Consider the following 26,906-nt stretch of genomic DNA (forward strand, 5'->3'; position numbering starts at 1 on the left):
ACTTGATACTTTGATCAAGCTCTGGGTCTTCCTTTTTAATACCTCATGTGCTCCAGTATAAAGCCATCCTTTAAATCATAAGCTCTCCTCTTAACATACTGTGTTGCTATCTATTGCTGCCGGTGTTATAATTAAGTATATGTGTATACAAGCATTTCAACAATTAAAATAATGAATTATTACTAATCACATATTTACTTACTTTGAAATAATGAGAGCACTTCAAATCCCTTTATGATGAAGCCAAGGGGAAACTTCCACTAATATGAGAATAAGTTATACCGAAGTAGGAAGAAACATATTAAATATATAGCCATATTAAGTAACACGTGGGGACTAAAATTGTGCATTAATTAGTGCGCTCCGTGATGAATGGGTTGGTGCTCGTTACGTTGTGCCTAACCTACTGAGGGAGTTGCTCTCTTGCCCTGCCCCTGCTGTCGGAGCTCGCTTACACAGACTGGTTACGTGTGTTTTTTCTCTGACTGGGTCAGTCAGTCACTCACTCACACAGACGAGCGGCTCCCGAGGTTTGCAGTTGGAAGTTTATTGCAAAAAGAAAATATCCCCGGGGTTCCTGGTTAATTTTCGCCGTCGGGACTTCTCTTTTGGTACCCCGAATCCATCTGGTACTCGTTTCTCTGCTTGACTCGCAGGATTTATGTGAATCTGTGACTAAAGCAACAGCTTGCTGGAGAGAAAAAACAAATCGGCGAACAGCGGGGGGAAAAAAGTACAAGCCGCCCCACGCAGCCTCTCCGCCCGAAGCTCCAGTGAGGGAGAGGGGCGAGAGTGGGGCGTGGGTAAGCCAAGGGTCCGGGATAAAGAGGAGGGAGGGCGCTTCCCGCGGGACTGTTGAAGGGAGGCTACTGAGCCGGGTATCGGCGGAGGGCGATGGCGCTCCAGGCTCGGGCTCTGTACGATTTCCAGAGCGAGAATGTGGGCGAGATCTCCGTGCGGGAGGATGAGGTGCTGACCGTCTACAGCGAGCACGACATCGAGGGCTGGCTGGAAGGAGCCAACAGCCGCGGCGAGCGGGGCCTCTTCCCGGCCTCGTACGTGCAGATCCTGCGGGGTGGCGGCGACGCCGAGCCTCCCGCCTCCCGTTACGCCAACGTGCCCGGCGGCGGCGGCTATGACCCTCCGGCAGTAATGGTGGTGCCGCCCCAGGCCCAGCCCCCCAGCAGTTTCCAGCTGCCCGCCTGCCCGGTCGTCAGCACCTTCTGCCCGTCACCGCTGGTGCAACCGGGGGTCGGGGCCGGCGGCCTCGGGGGGCTTCAGCACCAGCCGTCGGGCAGCGGGGACGATGACGATTGGGACGATGACTGGGACGATAACTCGACGGTGGCGGATGAGCCGCTGTCGGCGGTCGGGATGGGGGGCGGCGGCGGAGGAGGCGGTGGCGGCTACTCTGATTTCGATGGGACCGGCCGCTATAAAGTGAGCGTGGGGTCGGGTGGCCGGGCCGCCTCGGGCTCCGTCTCGTCGACTGCCTCCTCCAAGAGTACGGCCACAGTCGGCAGGAACCTCAACCGCTTTTCCACCTTCGTCAAGTCGGGCGGCGAGGCGTTCATCCTGGGGGAGGCGGCTGGCTTCGTCAAGGACGGCGACAAGATCTGCGTGGTGCTGGGCTCGCACGGCCCCGAGTGGCAGGAGAACCCCTACCCGTTCTCCTGCTCCATCGACGAGCCTACCAAGCAGACCAAGTTCAAGGGCATCAAGAGCTACATCTCTTACCGTCTGGTACCCAGCCACACCCAGAGCCAGGTTAACCGTCGCTACAAGCACTTCGACTGGCTGTACGGGCGCTTGGTGGAGAAGTTCCCCGTCATCTCGGTGCCTCACATCCCTGAGAAGCAAGCCACGGGCCGCTTCGAGGAAGACTTCATCTCCAAGCGCAAGAAGGGATTGATCCTGTGGATGAACCACATGACGAGCCACCCGGTGCTCGCACGCTGCGACGTCTTCCAGCACTTCCTCACCTGTAAAGACGAGAAAGCTTGGAAGCAGGGCAAGCGCAAAGCCGAAAAGGATGACATGGTGGGCGCCAACTTCTTCCTGACTCTCAGCACCCCGCCCACCCCTCTGGACCTGCAGGAGGTGGAGAGCAGGGTGGATGGTTTCAAAGCGTTCACCAAGAGAATGGACGAGAGCGTGTTCCAGCTCAGTCACACTGCCAACGAATTTGCCAGGAAGCAGGTAGTGGGCTTCAAAAAAGAATACCAGAAGGTCGGCACCTCTTTCCGATTACTCAGCCAGGCTTTCGAGATGGACCAGCAGTCCTTCTCGATTGGACTCAATCGTGCCATCGCATTTACAGGAGACGTGTACGATGCTATTGGAGAGCTTTTTGCAGAGCAGCCTAAACAAGATATCGACCCCATTGTGGACTTATTAACGCTTTACCAGGGACATCTGACCAACTTTCCTGATATTATCCACGTACAGAAAGGTATGTGCACAATTTTCGTTTTGCACATCACACAATGTTAGAGTAACCCCTTTTCCAATATATTGACTTGTATTCAGATTTATGTGATTATAGTAATTTAAATGGTACCAAGTTAGTCAATGTTGTAAATGTATCACTACTTCGAGCCCTTGTAGAATATGGTATATCATGTTCCATGTATACAATTCTCTTTGTACACTTGAGCATGTTGATCAACTGTCAGCTCAAATTGGTGGTTGCACTTCTTCCAGTCAAACGTGTGTTGAAGTTTTGCAACTTCTGAGCAAGTGATTTTTTTTTATGCTAAGGTGCTAACATTTCAAGATCTGGTTTTTGTGGTTTGTAGAGCTTTGGGCATATTGTCTGTGATGGGTGATTTTAAGGCAGAGAGATCATTGAGTTCCTTAGGCCATTGAGTTCTGATATTATAAATATTCTCTTAACATGCTGTAAAAGGATATCAAATTCAGTTGTTTTGTCAGCCTAGAATCTACTCAAGGTTCATTGCAATGTGAAAATCATTCCTTTACAAAGGAACTTTTGGATCTTTTAATAGCTGTGTTGTGTAATAACTTGTCAAATGACTGCCTTATTTGTCCATGTCGGTGGTTATACGGGTATGTTTTCCTTTGAGATGCCCTCTATTTTAATACAGTAAAGGGTGGTACTTGGTACTATTGTTATGGTTGTATAATTTTCCACAGGGCCACTGTTTGTGATGTATATAAGCAATCTGAATAGGCGAGTTAGTAAGTTTTCAGATGATATGAAGATTGGTGGTGTAGAAAATTGCCAAATGATACAGCAAGGAAAAGATTGGTTGCAGAAATGGCAGATGAAGTTTAACCCAGCCAAATGTGAGATGTTGCATTTTGGGAGATCAAATGTAAAGAGAGAGTACAGTATTAATGGCTGGATCCTTAACAATGTTGATGAGCAGAGGGATCTTGGGGACCATGTTCATACCTCCCTGAAAGTAGCTACACAGGTTGACAGGGTGGTAAAGAAAGCATATGCCTTTCGTCAAGAAACGGAATTGACGAGTTATGTTGCAGCTTTGCAAAAGTAGTTAGGCTGCCTCTAGATTATTGGATTTAGTGCTGCTTGCCCCATTATTGAAAGGATGTTGAGGCTTTGGACTGTATGCAGAAGAGATTTATCTGCCCAAAATAGAGGGCATGTGCTCTGTTGAGAGGTTGGACAAATTTGAGTTATTTTCTTTTGGGGAAGGTTTCATCGAGGTTGTGAGAGGCGTAGATAGAGTAGACTGCCAGTATATTTTTTCCTGGGCTGAAACGCCTAATACCAGAAGGCAGCATGTATTTTAGGTGAAAGGGTTAAGTTCAAAGAAAATAAGCTGGGCAGTTTTTTTTAAAACAGTGTAGGTGCCTGGAAAGCACTGCCAGGTACAGTGGTGGATGCAAAAGTGATAGGGTGTTCAAGAGACTTGTCATAGGCACATGAATGTACATGACATGGAAAAAATTCTCTAGGCAGATGGGATTAGTTTAGTGGGAGTTTGATTACTAATACCAGTAAGTTGGCGCAGCATTGTGGGCTGAAGGGCCTGCTCCTGTGTACTATTCCATGTATGTATTGGAATATTTTCAATCAAAGGCACTATGTAAATACAGGTTTGGGAGAAGTTTGGAGATATAGCTGCAAGCTAATGTTTTTGTAAAGTGAAATGTTTTTAGGGATGTTAACAAGAGTAAGATTCAGTAAAGCTCGAAGCCAGTACTACTAAGGTGCCAGAAAAAGCCGCTGGATTATCTTGCTGTATTTTAGAATTTGGTAAACTGCATAGAGACTTAAAATCAATATTTCAGATGAGACTTTGGAGAGGAGAATGGGTAGAATTACTAATCCTAGATGTTTGAATCAGGATCATTAAGCTGCATTGTACTATTTTATGAAGTCCTTTCATTATTTTTTTTAAAAAACCTGCCATTATTGCTAAGTGGGCAAGTCTAGGAGATAAATGATGAGCAATTGCTTTTCATTTTTCCATCATCTGCTTAACATCAATAAATAGTTTCTGACAATAAAAGTTCTGTATCCTAATATCCTAAGAGATCCAGAGATAACAAGGCAAACATTTTGAATTGAATTTATTTCTTGCATCTTCACACACATGGGTAAAAATATTTGTTACGTCTGTCTAAATGTGCAATCATAGTAATTTATAATAAATAGACAGTCAGTGTAACATAGAAATACACTCAAATCAGCGTGAGTTAATCAGTCTGATGGCCTGGTGGAAGAAGCTGTCCTGGAGCCTGTTGGTCCTGGGTTTTATGCTGCGGTAGCATATCCCAGATGGAAGTAGCTGGAATAGATTGTAGTTGGGGTGACTCGCGTCCCCAATGATCCTTCGGGTCCTTTTTTTCACATCTATCTTTGTAAATGTCCTGAATAGTGGGAAGTTCACAACTACAGATGCATTGGGCTGTCCACATCACTCTCTGCAGAATCCTGTGATTAAGGAAGGTGCAGTTCCCATACCAGGCAGTGATGCAGCCAGTCAGGATGCTCTCAATTGTGCCGCTGCAGAGAGTTCTTAGGATTTGGGGGGCCCATACCAAACTTCCTCAAGCGTCCAAAGTGAAAGAGGTGCTGTTGTGTCTTTTTCAGCACACAGCTGGTGTGTACGGACCATGTGAGGTTCTCGGTGATGTGGATCCTGAGGAACTTTAGAGCTATTTTTAAGCAATATCAGAACCATCATTGACATGTGCTGTGAAATTTGTTAGTCCGTGGTAGCAGTACAGTGGAAGATTGGAAAAAAAAATCCCTTAAGTTACAATTTAAAAAAAGCACAGAAGAGTAATGTTCATGGACTGTTCAGAAATCTGATGGCAGAAGGGAAGAAACTGAAAATCTACAAGGAGCACTGCCACAAGAAAGCAGCATCCAACATCAAGGACCCCCACAATCCAAGCCATGCTGTCTTCTTCCTACTGCCATTGGGAAGGAGGTACAGAAGTCTTGGGTCCCACACTATCAGGTTCAGGAACAATTGTTACCTTTCAGCCCTCAGACTCCTAAACTAGCGTGGATAACCTCAACGCTGAATGATTCCATAACCTATAGACGTACTTTCAATGACTCTACAGCTCATGTTTTCAGTATTATTTATTATTATTATTATTATTTGTATTTGCCCATTTTTACCTTATTGAACATTGTCAGTTTTTGTAGTTTTTCATTGATTCTATTGTATTTCTTTGTTCCACTGTGAATGACTGCAAGAAAATGAATCTCAGGGCAGTATATGGTGACATATGTACTTCGTTAATAAATTTAATTTAAACTTTGAAAACATTGAGTGTGCATCTTCAGGTTCCTGCATCAGCTCCCTGATGGCAGTACTGAGAAGGAGGCATATACTGGATGGTGAAAGTCCTTGATGATAGATGCTGCCTCCCTGAGAAAGATGTCCTTGATGTTGGGAAGGGTTGTACCTATGATGGATTTGGCTGAGTCTTTGATCATACGTTGAAGCCTTCATTCCAGAGGTGATGCAACCAGTAAGAATGTTTCACAATCCTACAGTCTCGCCACCCTGGTCGTGCATACAGTGACACAGTCATACTCTCCACAGTACATCTGTAGAAATTTGCTAGAGTCTTTGGTGGCAACCAATTGGAAGTTTCCAAAAAAAAACACATTTTAAAGTTATTTGGATTACTGGACCATCTTTAAAACTAAGAGTAAAGATGAAATTTCAGAATGATTCTGCAGATTTTTAAAATTTACCTTTTCTTGATCAGGATGCTCTTATTCTCCAAAATATATTGCCGTTCCCTTTCGAAAGGATGGATTTTATTTTTATTGATTTTTGTTGTTTTCTTATTCATGATCTAATGCCAAGCAAGTGTGTATGTGTTGGAGTAAGCTGTAGAGTGGCAGGTCATAAAAGATTTTGACTGGTCCTAGTGAATTTAAAAGCATCAGACTATAGTCCATTTTATTTGAGTTGCACGTGTAGCTGTTTTGGGACATCTGAAATTTGACATTAAAGTGAGTTTCATGTGTTAAGCCATGGGTAATAGAGAAAATTCTGATACAGTATCATAACTTTGATTCTTGGTCATTAAATTTAATCTGTGGAAAGAAGCCAGTAAACTTGTATTTTATATTACACAAATAATCCATGCAAACCAAAACTGAAATTGGCTGATCTATTGCTGTAAACTGCTGAGTCAGACGGCTGACATAGATCTTCTAAATGCTTACATTGTTTGTTTAGTTTGGATAACTGAGCTGCTGTGAGCCATGTAAAAGATGATCACCTCCTCTTGGCCTGTAAACCTTGCATGAATTCACATCTTTCGCATGCAAAGGAAACTCCCTCACCCCACCTCACCCCACCCCATCCCACCACTTGCCCAAAACATTTTTTTTAATGTGTCTATCTAAAACTGTTGTTTCTGAAGCTAGGCATAACTATTGTGATCTAATGTTCTGGACCAAAATATGTGCATTTGGAAAATGTAAACAGCATGCTATTTACTTAAGGGCTTTAGTTGGGAGGGGAAGAAAGTCAATTATAGCAGATGGGAAGACACTGCTGCAAAATAGAAATGAGATTGGAAATGACATCACAATTTGGAACAGATGGCATGGTGAAGGGGGGGAGGGGGAGTTTTGCCATAATCTCAGAGGAGTTCAGTGTGTACCAGTTAACTAATTGTGAAGTTTTTTAAAAAAATCCTAATCTAGCTAATGTAAACAATCTCAATGATTTACACCCTACTGATTGCTAGTGTTGTCAATTGTGCCATTGGCTTTATTGTGAAATGTAAAGCATAGGCTTTCCTTTTTAATATTCTTAAAACCTCTTTTGGATCATTAGGATGCAAATAAAATCTTGAGCGAAACAGCTGATTCAAACAAACTCCCACAATATGTATCCTTAAATATTGCAAATCACTTGTAGCAGAGAGATTAATCTGGTATCTGTCATGTAGTCACCTTTAGTTTCAACAATTGCTCTTTATACACTCAAAGGATCATTTTTAGCTTCTGTTTTTGAGGTTGCCACTGCTGTTGCAGGCATTATCACTTTAAAGTAAGAACAGAATATCGATGGGCCTTCAGCAATAATTCAGCTGATTTAAAACTTAAGTTTTTTCTTATACTGGCAAAGATGAAGGTGACAAGAAGAAATCCATGTTAGAGTTACCAACTGTGTCTATTGCTGCAAATATGTGAAAGTAAGCAGTATGGTGGTCACTTGGCAACAACAGGCTAAGAGATCTTGTTTCTGGCTCCTTTGGGATTTCTGACTAGATTTAAGCAAATTCGTAAGTATATAGGTTTATCTTTGGTTAATAGAATTGTCTGAAATGAAGGCAAATCCCAATGATGCTATAATTTGATATTTTCTATGTAAAAAGATCCTAACAAAATTAATTATATAAAATTTTGTTACATTCTTTTTACATAGAAAATATCAAAGGAGTTTCCTTTGCATGCTAAGGATATGAATTCATGCAAGGTTTACAGGCCAAGAGGAGGTGATCATCTTTTACATGGCTCACAGCAACTCAGTTGTCCAAATTGAACAAACAATGTAAGCATTTAGAAGATCTAGTGATCTATACAGTCTTAGCACTGTCATTCTGATCAGTTTGCATCCAAACTTGTGACTAATTGGGGAAAATTTGCGTGCCTACGAACATCTAGAGAATAGAAAACTATGTACATTATAACTTAGTTACAGCTTGGTCATCCATATACAGTATTTTTATGTGTGGTGTTTTGGAGAAACAGTACTGAAATAAATAGTTCAGATTTTGCACACAACTTTGAAATGTATTCAATTTGCTTCCGGCATGTCACCTTGCTGACCCCCATCCTGATCCATTTGATCTGATTAAGGAACGTTCTATGCTGCAGACTTCTCTGATGGTAAATAATTAGAGATTATGTATCAATAGGGCTGGTGGACTATTCAAATGCTGTTGACTGAATCAGAGTTGTGAGAACCATGTATTTAACAATCCAACTGAATCCTTGCAGTCTATTTCCTGCAGCCTTTCTCTATTTCCTTCCCTGTACATATCAGCACAGTGCCTTGTTTTCCCACACCATTTTCCAGTTCTTTACAAAATGAAATTGCCAAAGCATCTTTAAGATCCTTTCTCTTATGCCAGTAACTAAGATGCATAATTTTCGATCTAATGTTGTAACATAGGTAGTAATATCTTGTAGTTCCTTTTATCTTTCTACTTAAGACCTTTTTAACCTATTTTTTTTCCCTGTATGGCTTACCCAATTCAACATGTTATAACACACTTTGAGAACTGCTACTCTAGTTCATTTCTGGGTATGCTTGTATAGTGGTCATGGTTACTGGAGTAAAAATACATAGCAACCTTTTCAGTGCTTTGGTGAATTCGGAACAGCTTCCATTTATTAACTCACAACAATGTCCTAAGGCATTTAACAGATGGACTGAATTGAAAAGCTATTTTGCTAAAGCTTGCTAGAATCCTTTAGAGATCATTTTACTGAAATGTTTTTGTTATTGTATCAGCAGTGGTAATATTTTTAAACCTGACAAGTACAACCATGTATAGTCAATAAAGATATGACTATCAGTTTTCCATTGTTCAACTATTTGTTTAACTTTAAGATTTAAGTTACAAGAATTTAATTTATATAATCATTCACAACATAAGGGTGTTTTAACAGGAGGAATACTTGTGACCATCCCCAGTTCCTAACCTGAGACACATTTGGACCTCACTTTTGCAGTTGGCGGTTCTGGAATTTGGAGGGGGAAGAAAAAACTTTGTGATCCTGTCTTTCTTCTGACATTGGTCTACCGCAAGGCATTGGAAATTACTAACAATACCATCTCTCAAATGCTCCATGTTAACTGGAAGGCAAAGTAACCAATGTCAGTGTTCACTTGCTGGGTCAGCATTAATTCCCTGGTCAGTTGGTAGGTCATGCCATTTACACGTGTAACTCTAGAAACATACACTGAGCTCTATCATGGGAAGATTACTTGGTGGGGTGAAGAGAAGATTTGAGGCGAAAGTGGAACATGCCCACTGGCTCTTGTGAATCTCTAGCATGTGATTGCTTGAAGTGAAAGAGTATTTGGGATGGTGTTGGGAATCTGTAGTGTGTGTATCAGGAAGACACAGTAGAATGATGGAAGAACTGCAGCTCCTCACAAACAAACTGCCTGTCCTACAGTTGCCATGTCAACAACAGAAGTGGAAGCAGTCAACCTCAATCGCAAGAATATGAAAAATCGGAAGTTATAAACGTGTCATAATATGTAGTGCAGAGAGTGGTTTTGAATGCTGGAACATTGATCATGTACTCTGCTAGCTCATTGGAACAAAGCAATTTTTTTGCCTAGGCTGAGTCATTGTTACACCAGTCAGTAAATCAGATTGAACATAGGCTTAGTGAGAAGCCAGGGAGTAGTAGTAGATAGTCATGTGTGCTGCAGCGATCAGTGCTGAGTCCTTTGTTTATCATCTATATTAATGATTTAGGTAATGTACACTAGATCAGCTATTTTGTAGATAGCACCAAGATTTGAGTAGTTAACAGCAAGGAAGGCTATCAAAGTTTGCAGTGGGATCTGGACCAGCTGGAAAAGTAGGCTAAAAAAAATAGTAAATGGAATTTACTGCAGACAAGTATGATGAAAAACAAGGGTATGACTTGCTCAGTGAACAGTAGGATACTGAGGAGTGTGGTAGAACGGAAGGGTCTGGGACTGTGGATCCATAATGCCTTGAAAATGGCTTTAAAATTAAGGCAATAAAAAGACTTTTTTAATACATTGGAGTATATAAATCAAAGTATTCAATACAGGAGGTGAAGTTGTATATGATGGTGAGTCTGAATTTGGAGTATTGTGTGCAGTTCTGGTTAACTACCTACAATATCAATGAGATTGATAGAGCACGGAGAAAACTTTAAGGATGTTGCTGGGACTTCAGGACCTGAATTTTAGGCAAAAGTTGAGTAGAATTAGGATTTTTTTTCCCCCCTGAATTGTAGGAGAATGAGGGGAAGATCAGTCAACTCTAATTTTACCTGCTACCTCCTTTAGGATCTTGATAACTTCATCCTGATCTTTGGGACCCACACACTTTGACATACCAATATTAAGACCACCAGTGATTTAAATTTCTAATTAACTTAAGTTTTGATGTAGAATGGAAGATCTGGTACTAGACCTGAAGGTGCGTGTTTGGATCAAGAGAATTTATAGTTTAACATAACCACCTCTACAGTGATGGTTTTTCTCTTAAGACCATAAGAAACAAAAACAGGAGGTGATCATTTGCCCCTTGTGCCTGCTCTCATCCAGTAAGATCTGGCTCATTTTTATATTGGTGTCACTTTCTTGCATTAACCTGTTTTCCATTTATTCTCTTAATATCTTAAAAAGTTTATTTTGAATATACTCAGTGACTAAGCATTCATAGTCAAATTTGAGAAGGAATTTCTACAATGCACTGTTCCAAAGGTGAACAAATTTTCTTTCATTTCTTGAATGGCTGACCTTTATTTTGAGGTTGTGACTCATTCTTCAAGGTGCCTCGGCTGGGGGAAATGTCAACCCTTGTATCTACTCTGTCAACCTCCTGAAGAATTCTATACCTTTTTTAATTAATCACTTCATTCTTCTAAACTTCCACCCTGCCCTCAAATTTACCTGGTCCGTTTCCAACACCTCTTTACCCGCCCCCCCCCCCCACCCACTCCCTTCTCGATCTCTGTCTCTCTGGAGACAGCTTATCTATTGATATTTATTATAAACCCACGGATTCTCATAGCTACCTGGAGAATACCTCTTTCCGTCCTGTTACTTGTAAAAATGCGATCCCCTTCTCTCAATTCCTCCAATCTGCCACATCTGCTCTCAGGATGAGGCTTTTCATTCCAGAACGAAGGAGATGTCCTTTTTTTTAAAGAAAGGGGCTTCCTTTCTTCCACCATCAACGCTGTCCTCAACCACATCTCTTCCATTTCATGCATGTCTACTCTCACCCCATCCTTCTGCCACCCTACCATGTATAGGGTTCCTCTTGTCCTCATCTACCACCCCAACAGTTTCTGCATCTAGCACATAATTTTCTGGAACTTCCGCCACTCTAACGGGATCCCATCACCAAGCACATCTTTCACTCTCCCCTGCTTTCCACAGGGATCGCTTCCTATGCGACTCCCTTGTCCATTCGTCCCTCCCCACGGATCTCCCTCCTGGCACTTATCCTTGCAAGTGGAACAAGTACCACATCTGCCCCTACATCACCTCCCTCACTGCCATTCAGGGTCTAAAACAGTCCTTCCAGGTGAGGCAGCACTTCACCTGTGAGTCTGTTGGAGTCCAATACTGTGTCTAGTGCTCCCATATCAGTGAGACCCAATGTAGATTGGGAGACTGCTTAGCTGAGTACTTGCGCTCTGTCTGCCAGAAGAAGCGGGATCTCACAGTGGCCACCATTTTAATTCCATTTCCCATTTCGATATGTCAATCCATGGCCGCCTCTACTGTCACGATGAGGCCACGCTCAGGTTAGAAGAGCAGCATCTGGGTAGCTTCCAACCTAATGGCATGAATATCGATTTCTCAAACTTCTGATATGTCCCCACCCCTCCCCTCACCATTCCTTTTCCCTCGCTCACCTTATCTCCTTGCCTGCACATCGCCTTCCTCTGGTGCTTCTCCCCCTTTTCTTTCTTCTGTGGCCTTCTATCCCCACATACCAGCTTCGCCCTTCTGAAGCCCTGGATCTATCAATCAACAATCAACTTCCCAGCTCTTTACTTCATCCCTCCCCCTCCAGGTTTCACCTATCAGCTTGTTTCTCTTCTCTTCCAAACACACACACACACACGGACACACACACACGGACACACACACACACACACACACACACACACACCTTTTAAATTTACTCTTCATCCTTTTTTTTTCAGTCCTGGCTTGGCCTGAAACATAAACTGTACTTTTTTCCATAGAGGCTGCCTGGCCTGCTGAGTTCCTCCAGTGTTTTGTATGTGTAGCCTAAAGTAGGACTCAGATCTTAAGGTAATTATTGCAGTGAAATGATCAGCAAAACTAGGCACAATCATCCCTGTTAGCTTGAGCCTGGCAGACTGCCAAAAAGCTATTCTTGGCAAGGGTTTTTGTTAGTTTTGGAAAATTGGGGTGCATGTCATAATGTTCAGAATTGGGCCCTCTATTCAAGAATAAGCTTTACAAAGTTGGAGCACTTGTCAAAATTTAGAATTACTGGCATCCATCAAAAACTTCGGTACTTTGTGCCAGGCAGTACAGTTAAAACATCCAAAAGATCATAGAGGTTCCATTGGTAGAATAATAGTTATGTTGCAACATAATTTCAGCAGCAGCTCGGAATACAGCCGCCTCCAGAAACTTGATGTTTTGAAGGGGGAGGTGCAAGTTTGTTGCTTCTCCTGAGGACAGGATATGATGACAAATACACTGCTCTTTTAATTCTTGACACGTACTTACTTCTTCAGCTTTTGCATCTGATGAGGTGGAAAAGTCCCCTTGAAGTCCATTTACTTAATTTTTGCACATTCAACAAGGTCATTTCTTTAATTCAGTTTGATCACATGTTTAGGGGTCTCGTCTTGCTGTAGCTTAATTTCCCATTTGAGTTGTCTTTATTTCTAATTTATTTGATTTGGTGGAATGTCACTTGCCTTCAGAAATCTTTTTGCCTTGTGACTTGAGATTACATTTTTGTTTAGCAGTAGTGCGCCATGTGTGTTTGTATTGCACCAAGGTAACCATAATGACCATAATTTCGAGGTTATAAGTTGCATAGACATTGTGGAAATAACTGTTTCTTATTAGAAATGTTATTAAAGCCAAAATGAACAATCATCCAGTCAAGTTGTATGATTTTGTAATACCAAAAGAATGAAATATTGAAGATCCTTAAATGTCTAAGGTATAATTTCATTGGATAATATGAAATTCATGCAACTTTTAAAGTTATAATGGACTTAATGCAAGAGAAAATTTGAGAGAATAATGTAAAATAATCTTTTTATCTTTGTTAATTTGCCCCCCCCCCCAATTATGGGCTAAATAGAAAACTGCTGAAAATAATTTTGTTGAAGATGTGGACCTGCATGCAAAAGTTGTATGCAAATTTTGTAAGAGTTTTTCTTTGGGTTTTAATCTACCACTTTTCCTATACCTTCTCTCTACATATTCCATGGGATTGTTTAAGTAATAGGTATGACAAGATATGTTTCATTTGGGGAAAAAAAAATCTCTTTAATCTGACTAATGAACTAAGTTCCACTTGTGGCATTGGCATTGCAAACAGTAGATAGATTTGTGAAAATTTATTTTTAAAATCTCCTGCAATAATCAGGTTAAATATCACTGCCATATGTTGTGAAATTTATTGTTTTGCAGTAGCAGTACATTGCAATACATAATTCTGTAAAATCTATAAATGACAACAAGAAATCAAGGAGTGTAAACAGAAACTAACAAGATACAAAGGTAGTGTTAATGGATTCACTGACCATTTAGAAGTTTGGCAGAAGGGAAGAAACTGTTGCTGAAACACATGTGTGCCTTCAGGCTTTCGTGCATCCTCGATGGTAGCAATGAGAAGAGGGCATGTCCTGGGTGACGGGGTCCTTAACAATGCATGCCACCTTTTTGAGGCAAATCCTTTTGAAAGTGTTCTTGATGCTGAGGAGGCCAGTACCCATGATGGAGCTAGCTGAGTTTACAACCTTCTGCAGCTTTTTCTTTCTGATCCTATGCAGTGGCCCCTCGGTACCAGACAACCTGTTAGAATGGTCTTTATGGTACACCTGTAGAAATGAGTGCCTTTGGTGACATAACAAATCTCCTCAAACTCTTAAAGAATTATACCCACTGTTGTGTCTTTGTAATTGCATCAATACGTTGGGCCCAGGATAGATCTTCAGAGATGTTGACACCCAGGAACTTGACACTGCTCACCCTTTCCACTGCTGACCCCTCTAGGACTGGTGTGTGCTCCCTCAACTTCCCCTTCCTGAAGTCCACAATCAATTCCTTGGTCTTACTGATCTTGAGTGCAAGGTTGTTGCAACACCACTTGACCGCTGATCTACCTTGCTCAAATTCACCTCCTTGTCACCATCTGAAATTCTGTCAAATGTAGTTGTCATCAGAAAATTTATAGTTGGCGTTTGAGTTGTGCCTAGCCACTGAAAGAATAGAGCAGCTGGATAAACACACATCTCTGAGGTGTGCCAGTATTGATTTTCAGCGAGGAGATGTTATTTCCAATCTGCACTGACTGCACTCTCCCAGTGAGGTAGTCAAGGATCTAGTTGTAAAGCGTGGTTCAGAGGCCTTTGTTTTGGAGTTTGTTTACTAGAACCTGAGGTTATGATTGTTTTGAGTGCTGAACTGTAATCAATAAACAGCAGCCTTGAATAGGTATTGCTATTGTCCAGTCGATCTGAGGCAGGCTGGAGAGCCAGTGAGATTATATCTACTGTAGACCTATCGTGGCATAGGCTATTGCAGTGAGTCCAAGTCCTTGCTTGGATGGGAGTTGGTTCTGGCCTTAAGAAACCTCTCAAAGCACCTCATCACAGTAGGTATGAGTACAACTGGGTGATAGTTGTTGAGGCAGCTCACCCTGCTCCTCTTGGACATTAGGATGATTGTTACCCTTTTGAAGTAGATGGGTACCTTTGAAAGATTGAAGATGTCTTTGAACACTGCTGCCATAATTAAGAAGGCACAAGACTCTACACTTTAACCAGCTGCTAATGCCAGATGTTTTAATGGTTTAAGAATAATAACACTACTATAAATCAGTTTCTATTAGAAGGAATAAGAAAGAAATTCTGAGTTGAATTGAGTACAGGTTTAGGCATTTTGGCCTAACTGGTTCACTCTGAGCCAACGTTAAGACTGAAGTGTTTTTCCTTTTTCCAGGCCGGATAGAAGCAAGGAGACTCCCGCTGTAGGGTGCAATACTGTCCTATAGAATAGCAATGTTGGTGATCATGCTGGAAAATAAAAGGCAACATAACCCTTTCTTTCCACACTTAATTGAAAAAGAAATGCCACCTATTGTTTTTATTTTTTGTAATTTAGATGCCATAAATTATTGTAACCGGCAGTTTTGTTTTTGATAAGAACATGGTCCTTGCCATAGAACAGAAAAATGAGCATTCTTGAGTAGCCTCTGATCTTGAAACAAACCCTTGCCAGTTGCAACACAGTGAAAATATTTGATTCATCATTGAGATCAGATTTTTTTTTGATAGTATGTGCTTTTGTTGCATGGCTTTTTACTGATGCTGTATTTTCTTTCCAGCCATCAGAAATACCTTTTAAATATTGGAGCAGTTTTATAAGATGGTAGCACTTAAAAGTTTTAATACTTTTCTGCTTGTGTACAACAGGCATTCTCAATTGATCATGTCTGTTATAGTCACATAACACCTTTAAGAGCAAAGTCATAACAACAGCTGGATTTTCAGTTACAGGTAATGTGTTACAGAGCTGTTTTTTTTTGTTTCTGTCCTTTTTCATTATTTTTGGACAGTTACGGTTTGGCTAGGCACATGTATTTTTGTACCTGCATTTAACACCAATACCATCGGCAAATCCGCAGACGACACAACAGTGATCGGGTTGATCTCCAACAGAGACGAATCAGCGTACAGAGTGGAGATACAGAACGTAGTGAGCTGGTGCTCGGAGATCAACCTGTCTCTTGATACAGCAAAGACTAAGGATCTAATTATCAACTTTGGAAAATCACGGGATGATGAGTATGCTCCAGTCTACATTAACGGAGACGTAGTGAAGAGGGTGTCCGGTTTCAGGTTTCTGGGAATACACATCTCAGAAGACAGAAGTGGTTGAGGCAGGTTCGATGTTGTCGTTTAAAGTTAAATTGGACAGCTATATGGACAGGAAAGGAATGGAGGGTTATGGGCTGAGTGCAGCTCAGTGGGACTAGGTGAGAGTAAGAGTTCAGCACGGACTAGAAGGATCGAGATGGCTTGTTTCCGTGCTGTAATTGTTATATGGTTATATACAAGACTTTACATGGTCCACTAACACCACAACAATAGTTAAGAAAGCACAGCAACGCTTGTTTTTCCTCAGGACACTGAAGAAAGCTGGTCTACCTGAACAGATGCTGGTGACTTTTTACTGCTGCACCATAGAGAGCACCTAACATACTGCATCTCTGTGTGATATCTCAGTTGTACAGCAGCTGATAGGAAAGCACTTCAGCGGGTTGCCTCTAGTGCACAGAAGATCATCGGGACACAGCTCCCAGCCCTGGAGGACACCTACAGCTCACGCTGCCCAAGGACAGCTGCAAGCATCTGTAAGGACAATACACAACCATACAATCATTTGTTTGAACTTCTTCCATCTGGCAGACGTTATAAGATTTTCTATGCCTGCACTTCTAGAGTGAAAAATAGCTTTTTTCCCCCAGAGCTAGAATTGCTCTGAACCAATTGATCAAGCATCATCCATAAATTGTTGTACAGGTTTCCCCCACCATCCGAAGGTAGAGCGTTCCTATGAAACGGTTCGTAAGCTGGAATGTTGTAAAGTGAAGAAGCAGTTACCATTTATTTATATGGGAAAATTTTGTGAGCGTTCACAGACTCAAAAATAACCTACCAAATCATGCCAAATAACAGTAACATATAGTAAAAGCAGGAATGATATGATAAATACACAGCTTATATAAAGTAGAAATACTTTTCCACAATCATTGCCTGAACTGTTCTCTGTAGCGAAAATCTCACGCAAGCGCTCTCTAAGTAACCTTTAAGCTATGAAGCTGCCAAATCATACCAAATAACACGTAAAAATACACAGCCGATATAAAGTAGAAATAATGTATGTACAGTGTAGTATCACTTACCGGAATTGGGAAAGCACGGAGCACACTGGTGATGTGTTAGACTGAGTTGTCGGAGTTTGGGTGGTGCAGTGGTCCCCACCCTCCGGGCAGCGAACCAATACCGATCCGTGAAGCATGCAGTGGTCGTCGGGAGGCACACAGCACATCTTTAAGAAAAAAGCCGAAATAAACATGCTAATTAATTAGGTGCCGCCCAGCACGTAATTGTCGGCCCAGATCAGTGCCGATTGCATCTCCTCTGATCTGGGCCGACAGTTACGTGTCGGGCGGCACCTAATTAGCATGTTTATTTCAGCTTTTTTCTTAAAGATGTGCTGTGTGTCTCCCGGCTACTGCTGCATTCTTCACGAATCGGTATCTGTCCGCGGCCTGGGTGTTGGGGTGGTGTGACACTGGGGTGTCATCTCGTTGTCTGTTTCCATTAGGGCAGGCAGCTCATCTTCTATGACTGCTCGCTTCGATGTCGAAGGTCGAGGTTTTTCGTCTGCTGTGGCTGATGTGGAAGTCTTGCTTGACTGCTGAGCCTCGCGCATTTTTCTATCATACGGTTCTTTGTAAGCACTCAAACCATCCTGCAAATATCCCCTAAACCGACGTTCCCTTTCAAAATTAAAGTCATACTTTATCATTACTCATTCGGTTTCGATTGCTATCCTTTCCTCTTCCAATTGCATCAGCTCTTCATCTATCAGTTCTTGGTCATGGGATGCCAAAACCTCTTCAACATCATCTTCGTCAACTTCCACAAGCCAAACTCACTTAGTCCTTTGTTCACTATGATTGAAACGCTTAATTATGTCTAGTTTTACGCTAAGTGTAACACCCTTACGAGCTCTTTTAGGCTTTTCCGATACCTTAGAACTCACCTTGCTCACAGGCATGTGTTTAAGCAATGCCGGCGAGAATGCAGTTTCGAATCTGGGGGAGAGTGGCTGCTTGGGGTGTGCGCTGACTTTTATCGCGCGCTAATTTTTTTTCGAGTGCTGCCTTTCTTCGTAACAGTGAAAACACCTTCTGTTAGTGAAACAGGGTACTAATGTAGGTCTTTCGTAACAGTGAGGTTTCGTAAAGCGAACGTTTGAAAAGCGGGGGACACCTGTATTGCTACTTTTAATACTGGTTTTATGGCTGTCATGCATCTGAGTTGTGCCTTTGTACTGCCGGACATTGCTTGTACTGGCTGGTTACTTGATTTTATTTATTTGTTTTATAGCATTGAGTACGAGAGTTGCAAACTCATTTTTGCTCTGGTGCATGACAAATTGTACTATGCAATGACAATAAAGATATTTCAAAGTCATATTTGGAAGCACTTTTGAGAATGGTCAAATTTGAGAATTCTCTTTAGAATTTCAATGGGATTTCTGCACTTTCATGTTAAGGGTCATGGAATATTGCACAGAAACAGACCCTTCAGACTGTCTTGTCCATTCCAAGCTGTTCTCCTTGGTCCCAGCGACCTGCACCAGAGGCTCCTATTCCCCTCCCATCTGTGTATTTATCCAAACTTCTCTTAAATGTTGTATCAAACCTGCATCCACCACGTCTGCTGACAGCTTGTTCCATACTTGCACCACCCTCTGAGTGAAGACGTTCCCCGAGGCTCACCTTAAATATTTCATCTTTTACCCTTAATCTATGATCTCTAGTTTAGGCTCACCCGACCTCAGTAGGGGAAAAGCCTGCTTGCACATGTCTGTACCCTTCAAAAATTTGTGTAACTCTATCAAATCTCCCCTCATTCCACTACGTCCAGGGAATAAAGTCCAAACCATTCAATCACCCCCTGTATCTCAGGTCCTCAAGTCCTGGCAACATCCCAGTAAATTTTCAATGCACTCTTTCAACTTTATTGATATTTTTCCTGTAGGTAGGTGACCAGAACTACACTCAAATATCTAAATTTGGCCTCACCAGTCTTGTACAACTTCAACACAACATCCCAACTCTTGCATTCTATACTTAGGCTTATGAGGATCATTGTGCCTGAAGCTTTGTATGACCCTATCTACCCATGACCCCCCCCCCCTTCAAAGAATTGTAGATCTGTGTATTCAAATTCCTTTGTTCTACTAAACTCTGCCCTACTGCTCACTAAGTCTTCACAGGTTTGTCCTTATAAAGTGCAACACTTCACACTTGCCTGCATTAAATTCCTTCCGCCTTTTTTTCAGCTCATGTTTCCAGCTGGTCCAAATCCTGCTGCAAGCTTTGATAGTCTTCCTGACTGTCCAGTACACCCTGATCTTGGTGCCATCTGTATTTGGAGTGCCTTTTTAGATCTATGAAGTTTCTGACAGTTGATTGGTGCTTAGTTTATAATGAAATTCAAAGTGCAGCCTGTAATGTAAATGTATTTGAAACAAAATCAAAATCTAAAGTGGCACCTGGACTGGACCTGCGTGGGCTTGCGTACTTTGCAAGGTGAATATGCTCAAATCTGTGTAAGTTATACTTTGAGGTGAAACTTAAAGATACCAGGGATGTTCTATAAAATTTTGGGAAGAAGATTTTTTAAAAATAAGGCACCATAAATTTCTGGAAGTAAACCAGTAAATAGTGTTGGGTGACTGCCACTAAACAGCCCATGAAGCAACAGGTGAGATGCATTTGTAGAGGTGTACTAGTGTTGTTGACATAGATAACGTAAAAGGAAGAGGGTAATCAAACTGCTACAAGACATTGTTGTCCTGGGTATGACTCTAAACAGCAACTGATGATGAGGCTCTGATTGGGGACTTTCAGGACTTTGGGGAAAGTGGAGTTCCCCTTAGTCATTCAGTGCTCCCAGGGCCGCTCTGACCCGGAAGGGTAGCACCTGCAAGGGTTCCTGCTCAGAATACAAGCGGCCAACAGCAGATCCGGCAGGTTCAGTAACTGAACTTATGACGGAGAAGGCGTTTGAGCTACGACCTCAAATGACAACAGCAATAGTACAGGCGGATGAACATTTGGGAAGAGAAATGGTGATTTCTTCAGTTCGCCTGACGGAAGGCAATAGCAAACCACTGTTGCTAGATACTAGGTTTCCTAGAATCTATTTGTTAAGAAAACCATGGTCAAAATCACAATGTATCACAGAACAACAGCGTCAAGAGGATCTTCAAGACAATTCTGAGGATGCTTTGCTCCGTAGGGTTGATTCTGGCCAGCAGGGGAACCCCAATCATCATCAAGCTACTGCTCATAAAATTCAAGTAGCACAAAAGAAAATTATTGCCACTTGGAATGTAAGAACCCTATATCAAGCAGGAAAATTGGACAATGTGATAAATGACGCAAACACGAGGAAATCTGCAGATGCTGGAAATTCAAGCAACACACACAAAATGCCGGTGGAATGCAGCAGGCCAGATAGCATCCATAGGACGTTTCAGGCTGAGACCCTTCGTCAGGACTAACTGAAAAGAGATAGTAAGAGATTTGAAAGGGGGAGGGGGAGATTCAAAATGATAGGAGAAGACAGGAGGGGGAGGGATGGAGCTAAGAGCTGGAAAGTTGATTGGCAAAAGGGATGCAAGGCTGGAGAAGGGAGAGGATCATGGGACGGGAGGCCTGGGGAGAAAGAAAGGGGGAGGGGAGCGCCAAAGCAAAATGGAGAGCAGGCAAGGAGTTATTGTGAGAGGGACAGAGTGGGGGAAAAAAAGGAAAAAATAATAAATAAACAAATTAATAAGTAAGGGATGGGGTAAGAAGGGGAGGAGGGATATTAACAGAAGTTAGAGAAGTCAGTGTTCATACCATCAGGTTGGAGGCTACCCAGACGGAATATAAGGTTCCTCCAACCTGAGTGTGGCTTCATCTTTACAGTAGAGGAGACCATAGATAGACATATCAGAACGGGAATGGGACGTGGAATTAAAATGTGTGGCCACTGGGAGATCCTGCTTTCTCTGGCAGGATTCCTTCCGACCTTCAACTCTCTGAGGCAGAGCGCTCTGTCCCCAGTAAGGGCCTTACCTTTGTCCCCTTCGCCCTCACCTCAGCGAGTTCAATGTGTGCCATGACAGTGAACTCTGCTTCTGCCAGCTTCGTCTTCGAGCCTACTTCTTTGGCAAGGACTCTCCCATACCCCCACCAATGACCCCCTTCTCCCGTCTTCAACCCTCCTCCTCTTCATGGATACCTCGCTCTGGTCTTCTGCCTGCTGTGGATCTCTTTATTGCTAGCTGCTGACAAGACATCAACCGTCTCGACTTCACCACACCTTGTTCCAATTCCTACCTCACAACATTCGAATGCTGTGCTCTCCACTCCCTCTGCACCCATCCTAACCTTGCTATAAAACCCTCTGATGGGGGGGGGGTGCTGTTGTCTTGCGTACTGAGGCACACCCGACAACTCGCTGATACCTCCTCTTATTTACCCCTTGATCATGACCCCACCAAGGAGCACCAGGCCATTGTCTCCCACACCATCACTAATCTTATCAGCTCTGGGGATCTCCCATCCACTACCACCAACCTCATAGTTCCCACACCCCACACTTCCTGTTTCTACCTCCTACCCAAGATCCACAAACCTGCCTGTCCAGGTAGACCCATTGTCTCAGCTTGCTCCTGCCCCACCGAACTCATTTCTGTATACCTCGACACCGTGTTACCCCCACCCCCCTTGTTCAATCCCTTCCCACCTATGTTTGTGGCACTTCTCATGCTTTGGATTTTTTCAATGAGTTTAAGTTCCCTGGCCCCCACCGCCTTATTTTCACCTTGGATGTCTAGTTCCTATATACCTCCACCCCCCACCAGGAAAGTCTCAAAAGTCTCCGCTTCTTTTTGGATTCCAGACCTAACCAGTTCCCCTCTACCACCACTCTCCTCCGTCTAGCGAATTAGTCCTTACCCTTAATAATTTCTCCTTTGGCTCCTCCCACGTCCTCCAAACTAAAGGTGTAGCCATGGGCACCCGTATGGGTCCCAGCTGTGCCTGCCTTTTTGTTGGCTTTGTGGAACAGTCCATGTTCCAAGCCTATACTGGTATCCATCCCCCACTTTTCCTTCGCTACATCGACTGCATTGGCGCTGCTTCCTGCACGCATGCTGAGCTCATTGACTTCATTAACTTTGCCTCCAACTTTCACCCTGCCCTCAAATTTACCTGGTCCATTTCCACCACCTCTCTCCCCTTCCTTGATCTTTCTGTCTCTATCTCTGGAACAGAATATCTATTGATGTCTACTATAAGCCTACTGACTCTCACAGCTATCTGGACTATTCCTCTTCCCACCCTGTCTCTTGCAAAAATGCCATCCCCTTCTCGCAATTCCTCCGTCTCTGCGGCATCTGCTCTCAGAATGAGGCCTTTCATTTCAGGACGAAGGAGATGTCTTCCTTTTTTAAAGAATGGGGCTTCCCTTCCTCCACCATCAACGCTGCTCTCAAACGCATCTCTCCCATTTCACGCACATCTGCTCTCATCCCATTCTCCCGCCACCCCACTAGGGATAGGGTTCCCCTTGTCCTCACCTACCACCCCACCAGCCTCTGGGTCCAGCATGTAATACTCCGTAACTTCCACCACCTCCAATGGGATCCCACCACCAAGCACATCTTTCCCTCTTCCCCCCCCCCCACTTCTGCTTTCCACAGGGAACGCTCCCTACATGACTCCCTTGTCCATTCGTTTCCCCCCACCCCCCCCCCCCCGGCCCCACATCCCTTCCCACCAATCTCCCTCCCGGCACTTATCCGTGTAAGCGGAACAAGTGCTACAGGTGCCCTTACACTTCCTCCCTCACCACCATTCAGGGCCCCATACAGTCCTTCCAGGTGAGGCGACACTTCACCTGTGAGTCGGCTGGGGTGATATACTGAGTCCGGTGCTCCCGATGCGGCCTTCTATATATTGGCGAGATCCGATGCAGACTGGGAGACTTTCGCTGAACGCTCTGTCGCCAGAGGAAGCAGGATCTCTCAGTGGCCACACATTTTAATTCCACGTCCCATTCCCATTCTGACATGTCTATCCATGGCCTCCTCCACTGTCAAGATGAAGCCACACTCAGGTTGGAGGGACAACACCTTGTATTCCATCTGGGTAGCCTCCAACCTGATGGCATGAACATTGACTTCTCTAACTTCTGTTAATGCCCCTCGTCCCATTCTTACCCCATCTCTTATTTATTTTTCCTTTTTTTTCTCTTTTTTCTCTGTCTGTCCCTCTCACAATAACTGCTTGCCTGCTCTCCATCTTCCTCTGGCGCTCCCCTCCCCAGGCCTCCAGTCCCATGATCTTCTCCTTTCTCCAGCCTTGTATCCCTTTTGCCAATCAACTTTCTAGCTTTCAGCTCTATCCCTCCCCCTCCTGTCCTCTCCTATGATTTTGGATCTCCCCCTCTCCCTCCCACTTTCAAATCTCTTACTTTTTCTTCTTTCAGTTAGTCCTGACAAAGGGTCTTGGCCCAAAACGTTGACTGTGCTTCTTTCTATGGATGCTGTCTGGCCTGCTGCGTTCCACCAGCATTTTGTGTGTGTTGCTTGATTGTGATAAATGAAATGGAAAGACTAAAAATTAACATCAGGGGAATTAGTGAAGTTCGTTGGATAGGTGCTGGAACATGTCAGAATAGAAATAAAACACTAATTTATTCTTGTGGAACATCCCTACTAATGGAGTAGGAATTCTTATGGATGAAAACATGGCAAAAAGTGTTTTAGGACATTGGGCAATATCAGAAAGAGAGCTCCTTGTTAGATTCAGAGGACAACCATTTGATTTATCAATTATACAGGTACAGTGGCATGCAAAAGTTTGGGCACACCTGGTCAAAATTTCTGTTACTGTGAATAGCTGAGCAAGTAAGAGATGAACTGATTTCCAAAAGGCATAAAGTTAAAGATGACACATTTCTTTAATATTTTGAGGAAGGAAACTTCCTTATTTCCATCTTTTACAGTTTCAAAATAAAGGAAAAGGGCCCGCAGCTTCTAGTTCTGTGAGATTCTTGGGCCATCTTGCATACACTGCTCTTTTGAGTTCTATTCAAAAGGTTCAAAGGAACGTTGAAACAAGCCTGATGCATTTTGGAAACAAGTCCTGTGAACTGATGAAGTTAAAATAGAACTTTTTGGCCGCAATGAGCAAAGGTATGTTTGGAGGAAAAAGGGTGCAGAATTTCATGAAAAGAACCCCTCTCCAACTGTTAAGCACGGGGGTGGATCGATCATGTTTTGGGCTTGTGTTGCAGCCAGTGGCACGGGGAACATTTCACTGGTAGAGAGAAGAATGAATTCAATTAAATACTAGCAAATTCTGGAAGCAAACATCACAATGTATTTTTTTTTAAAAAAAGCTTAAGATGAAAAGAGGATGGCTTCTACAACAGGATAATGATCCTAAACACACCTCAAAATCCACAATGGACTACCTCAAGAGGCACAAGCTGAAGGTTTTGCCATGGCCCTCACAGTCCCCTGACCTAAACATCATTGAAAATCTGTGGATAGACCTCAAAAGAGCAGTGCATGCACGACGGCCCAAGAATCTCACAGAACTAGAAGCCTTTTGCAAGGAAGAATGGGTGAAAATCCCCCAAACAAGAATTGAAAGACTCTTAACTGGCTACAGAAAGTGTTTACAAGCTGTGATACTTGCCAAAAGGGGTGTTACTAAGCACTGACCATACAGGGTGCTCAAACTTTTGCTTTGGGCCCTTTTCCTTTTTTGTTATTTTGAAACTGTAAAAATGGAAATAAAATTTTCTTTAAAATATTAAACAGATGTCATCTTTAACTTTATGCCTTTTGGAAATCAGGTCATCTTTTACTCGCTTGGCTATTCACAAGAATAGAAATTTTGATCGGGGTGCCCAAACTTTTGCATGCCACTGTATATGCACCAACAACAGATGGAACAAATGAGGATATAGGTAAATTCCATGAAGAGCTTGAACAAGCAAGGAATGGATGTAAATCTCAAGATATGGTTATCGTCATGGGAGATCTAAATGCTAAAGTAGGACAAGGTGCTGATGGAGATACCATAGGAAAATTTGGACTGGGGAAAGAGATGGAAGTGGGTAGAATGATGCAAGATGAATAATCAGGTCATTATGAATAGCTGCTTTAAAAACCATCCAAGATGCTTGTGGACCTGTAAAAGTCCAGGTGATAACACCAGAAATCAAATTGACTTTATTACTATAAACCAAAGATTTAGAAACTCAGTGACTCAATGCAAAATATATCTTGGTGCAGACTGTAATAGCGACCGTAATCCAGTAATATGACATGTAAAAGTAAAACTTAAAAAAAAAACTAAAGAAGCAAAATCCTGAACAATCCCTTGGCTACTTGCAATTAATTTAAAAAGGAAACTTAAGACAAAAATTTACAATTGAAGTAAGGAATAGATTTCAAAGTTTAGAAATGAAATCTGTTGACGATGATAGCAATCATGCAGAAATGAAGTTTAACTCTCTGAAAGATGTCTTGATAGAATCAGCAAAGTCAGTGATTCCTAAAAAAGAAAAAAGCACAAAGAATAAATGGATGACAGATGAAATCAAAAATCTAATGGAAGAAAGGAGACAGAAGAAAGCAAATTCTATAGAATACAAGTCCTTAGATTAAAAAAAAAGTTAAAAGCCTATGTCAAAAAGCCAAAGAAGAATGGTTAAACCAGGAATGTGAGCAAATAGAAAGAATCCCTATTACTGATCCAAAAAGATTACATCAACAAATCAAGAATATTACTGGTTAAAAAGCTCCTCTGTTCTTCAGGTGGATGTTTGAAAGCAAAGGATAGTACCATTATCATGGAAAAAGATGAGATTATGAACAGATGGACTGAGTATATTCAGGAATTGTTTGAAGATGATCGGGGCGAAAAACCAGAAATTAAGAAGAATATTGAAGGTCCAAGTATTTTAAAATCTGAAGTTTGAAATGCAATAAATAAGATGAAGAAAGGAAAGGCAGCAGGTCCTGATGAATTAGTAATAGAACAAATTATCGCCCTTGAAGATTGTGGAATTGAAAAAGTTGCTGATTTAATCAATGACATTTATGAGACTGGAATAATACCAGAAGAGTTGAAAAAATCAGTATTTATCACTCTTCCTAAGAAACCTGGAGCAATAGAATGTGAATTACATAGGACCTAAGTTTAATGAGTCATATCACTACAATACTTAAGAATTTTGATGACAAGAACTAAAAGTAAGATACAAGCTGAATTAGGTAAAGAACAATGTGGTTTTGTGAAAGACAAAGGTACAAGAAATGCGATATTGATGTTAAGGGTACTAACAACGAACTATTCAAGTGCAAAGAGGTTTGTTTGTTTTATCGACTACACAAAAGCATTTGAAAATGTGAGGCACAATAAGTTATTTGAATATTACAGGAAACTCTAGATCTAGATTTGAAAGACCTCCGCCTAATCAGAATGCTGTATTGGGAACAAACTGCCGCTGTAAGAATAGATGGAGAAGTGAGTCAGTTTACAAAAATCAAAAGAGGCGTTAGACAAGGGTGTGTTTTCTCCCCTGATTTGTTTAATGTGTA

At 42.3% G+C, this 26,906-nt stretch overlaps 1 protein-coding gene across 1 annotated transcript in view; it reads left to right on the forward strand.

Annotated features, from left to right (window-relative positions):
- The first annotated feature begins 440 nt into the window (after positions 1-440).
- LOC134343949 (sorting nexin-18-like) overlaps positions 441-26,906 on the forward strand; it is a 39,370-nt gene continuing 12,904 nt past the window's right edge. Inside the window, exon 1 of the mRNA XM_063042919.1 lies at positions 441-2,452. Coding sequence (XP_062898989.1) covers positions 895-2,452 — 1,558 coding nt within the window. The 5' untranslated portion in view covers positions 441-894. The remainder of the gene's footprint in view (positions 2,453-26,906) is intronic.

The sequence above is a fragment of the Mobula hypostoma genome, chromosome 3 (genome assembly GCF_963921235.1).
Source record: "Mobula hypostoma chromosome 3, sMobHyp1.1, whole genome shotgun sequence".
NCBI classification, from domain to species: domain Eukaryota; kingdom Metazoa; phylum Chordata; class Chondrichthyes; order Myliobatiformes; family Myliobatidae; genus Mobula; species Mobula hypostoma.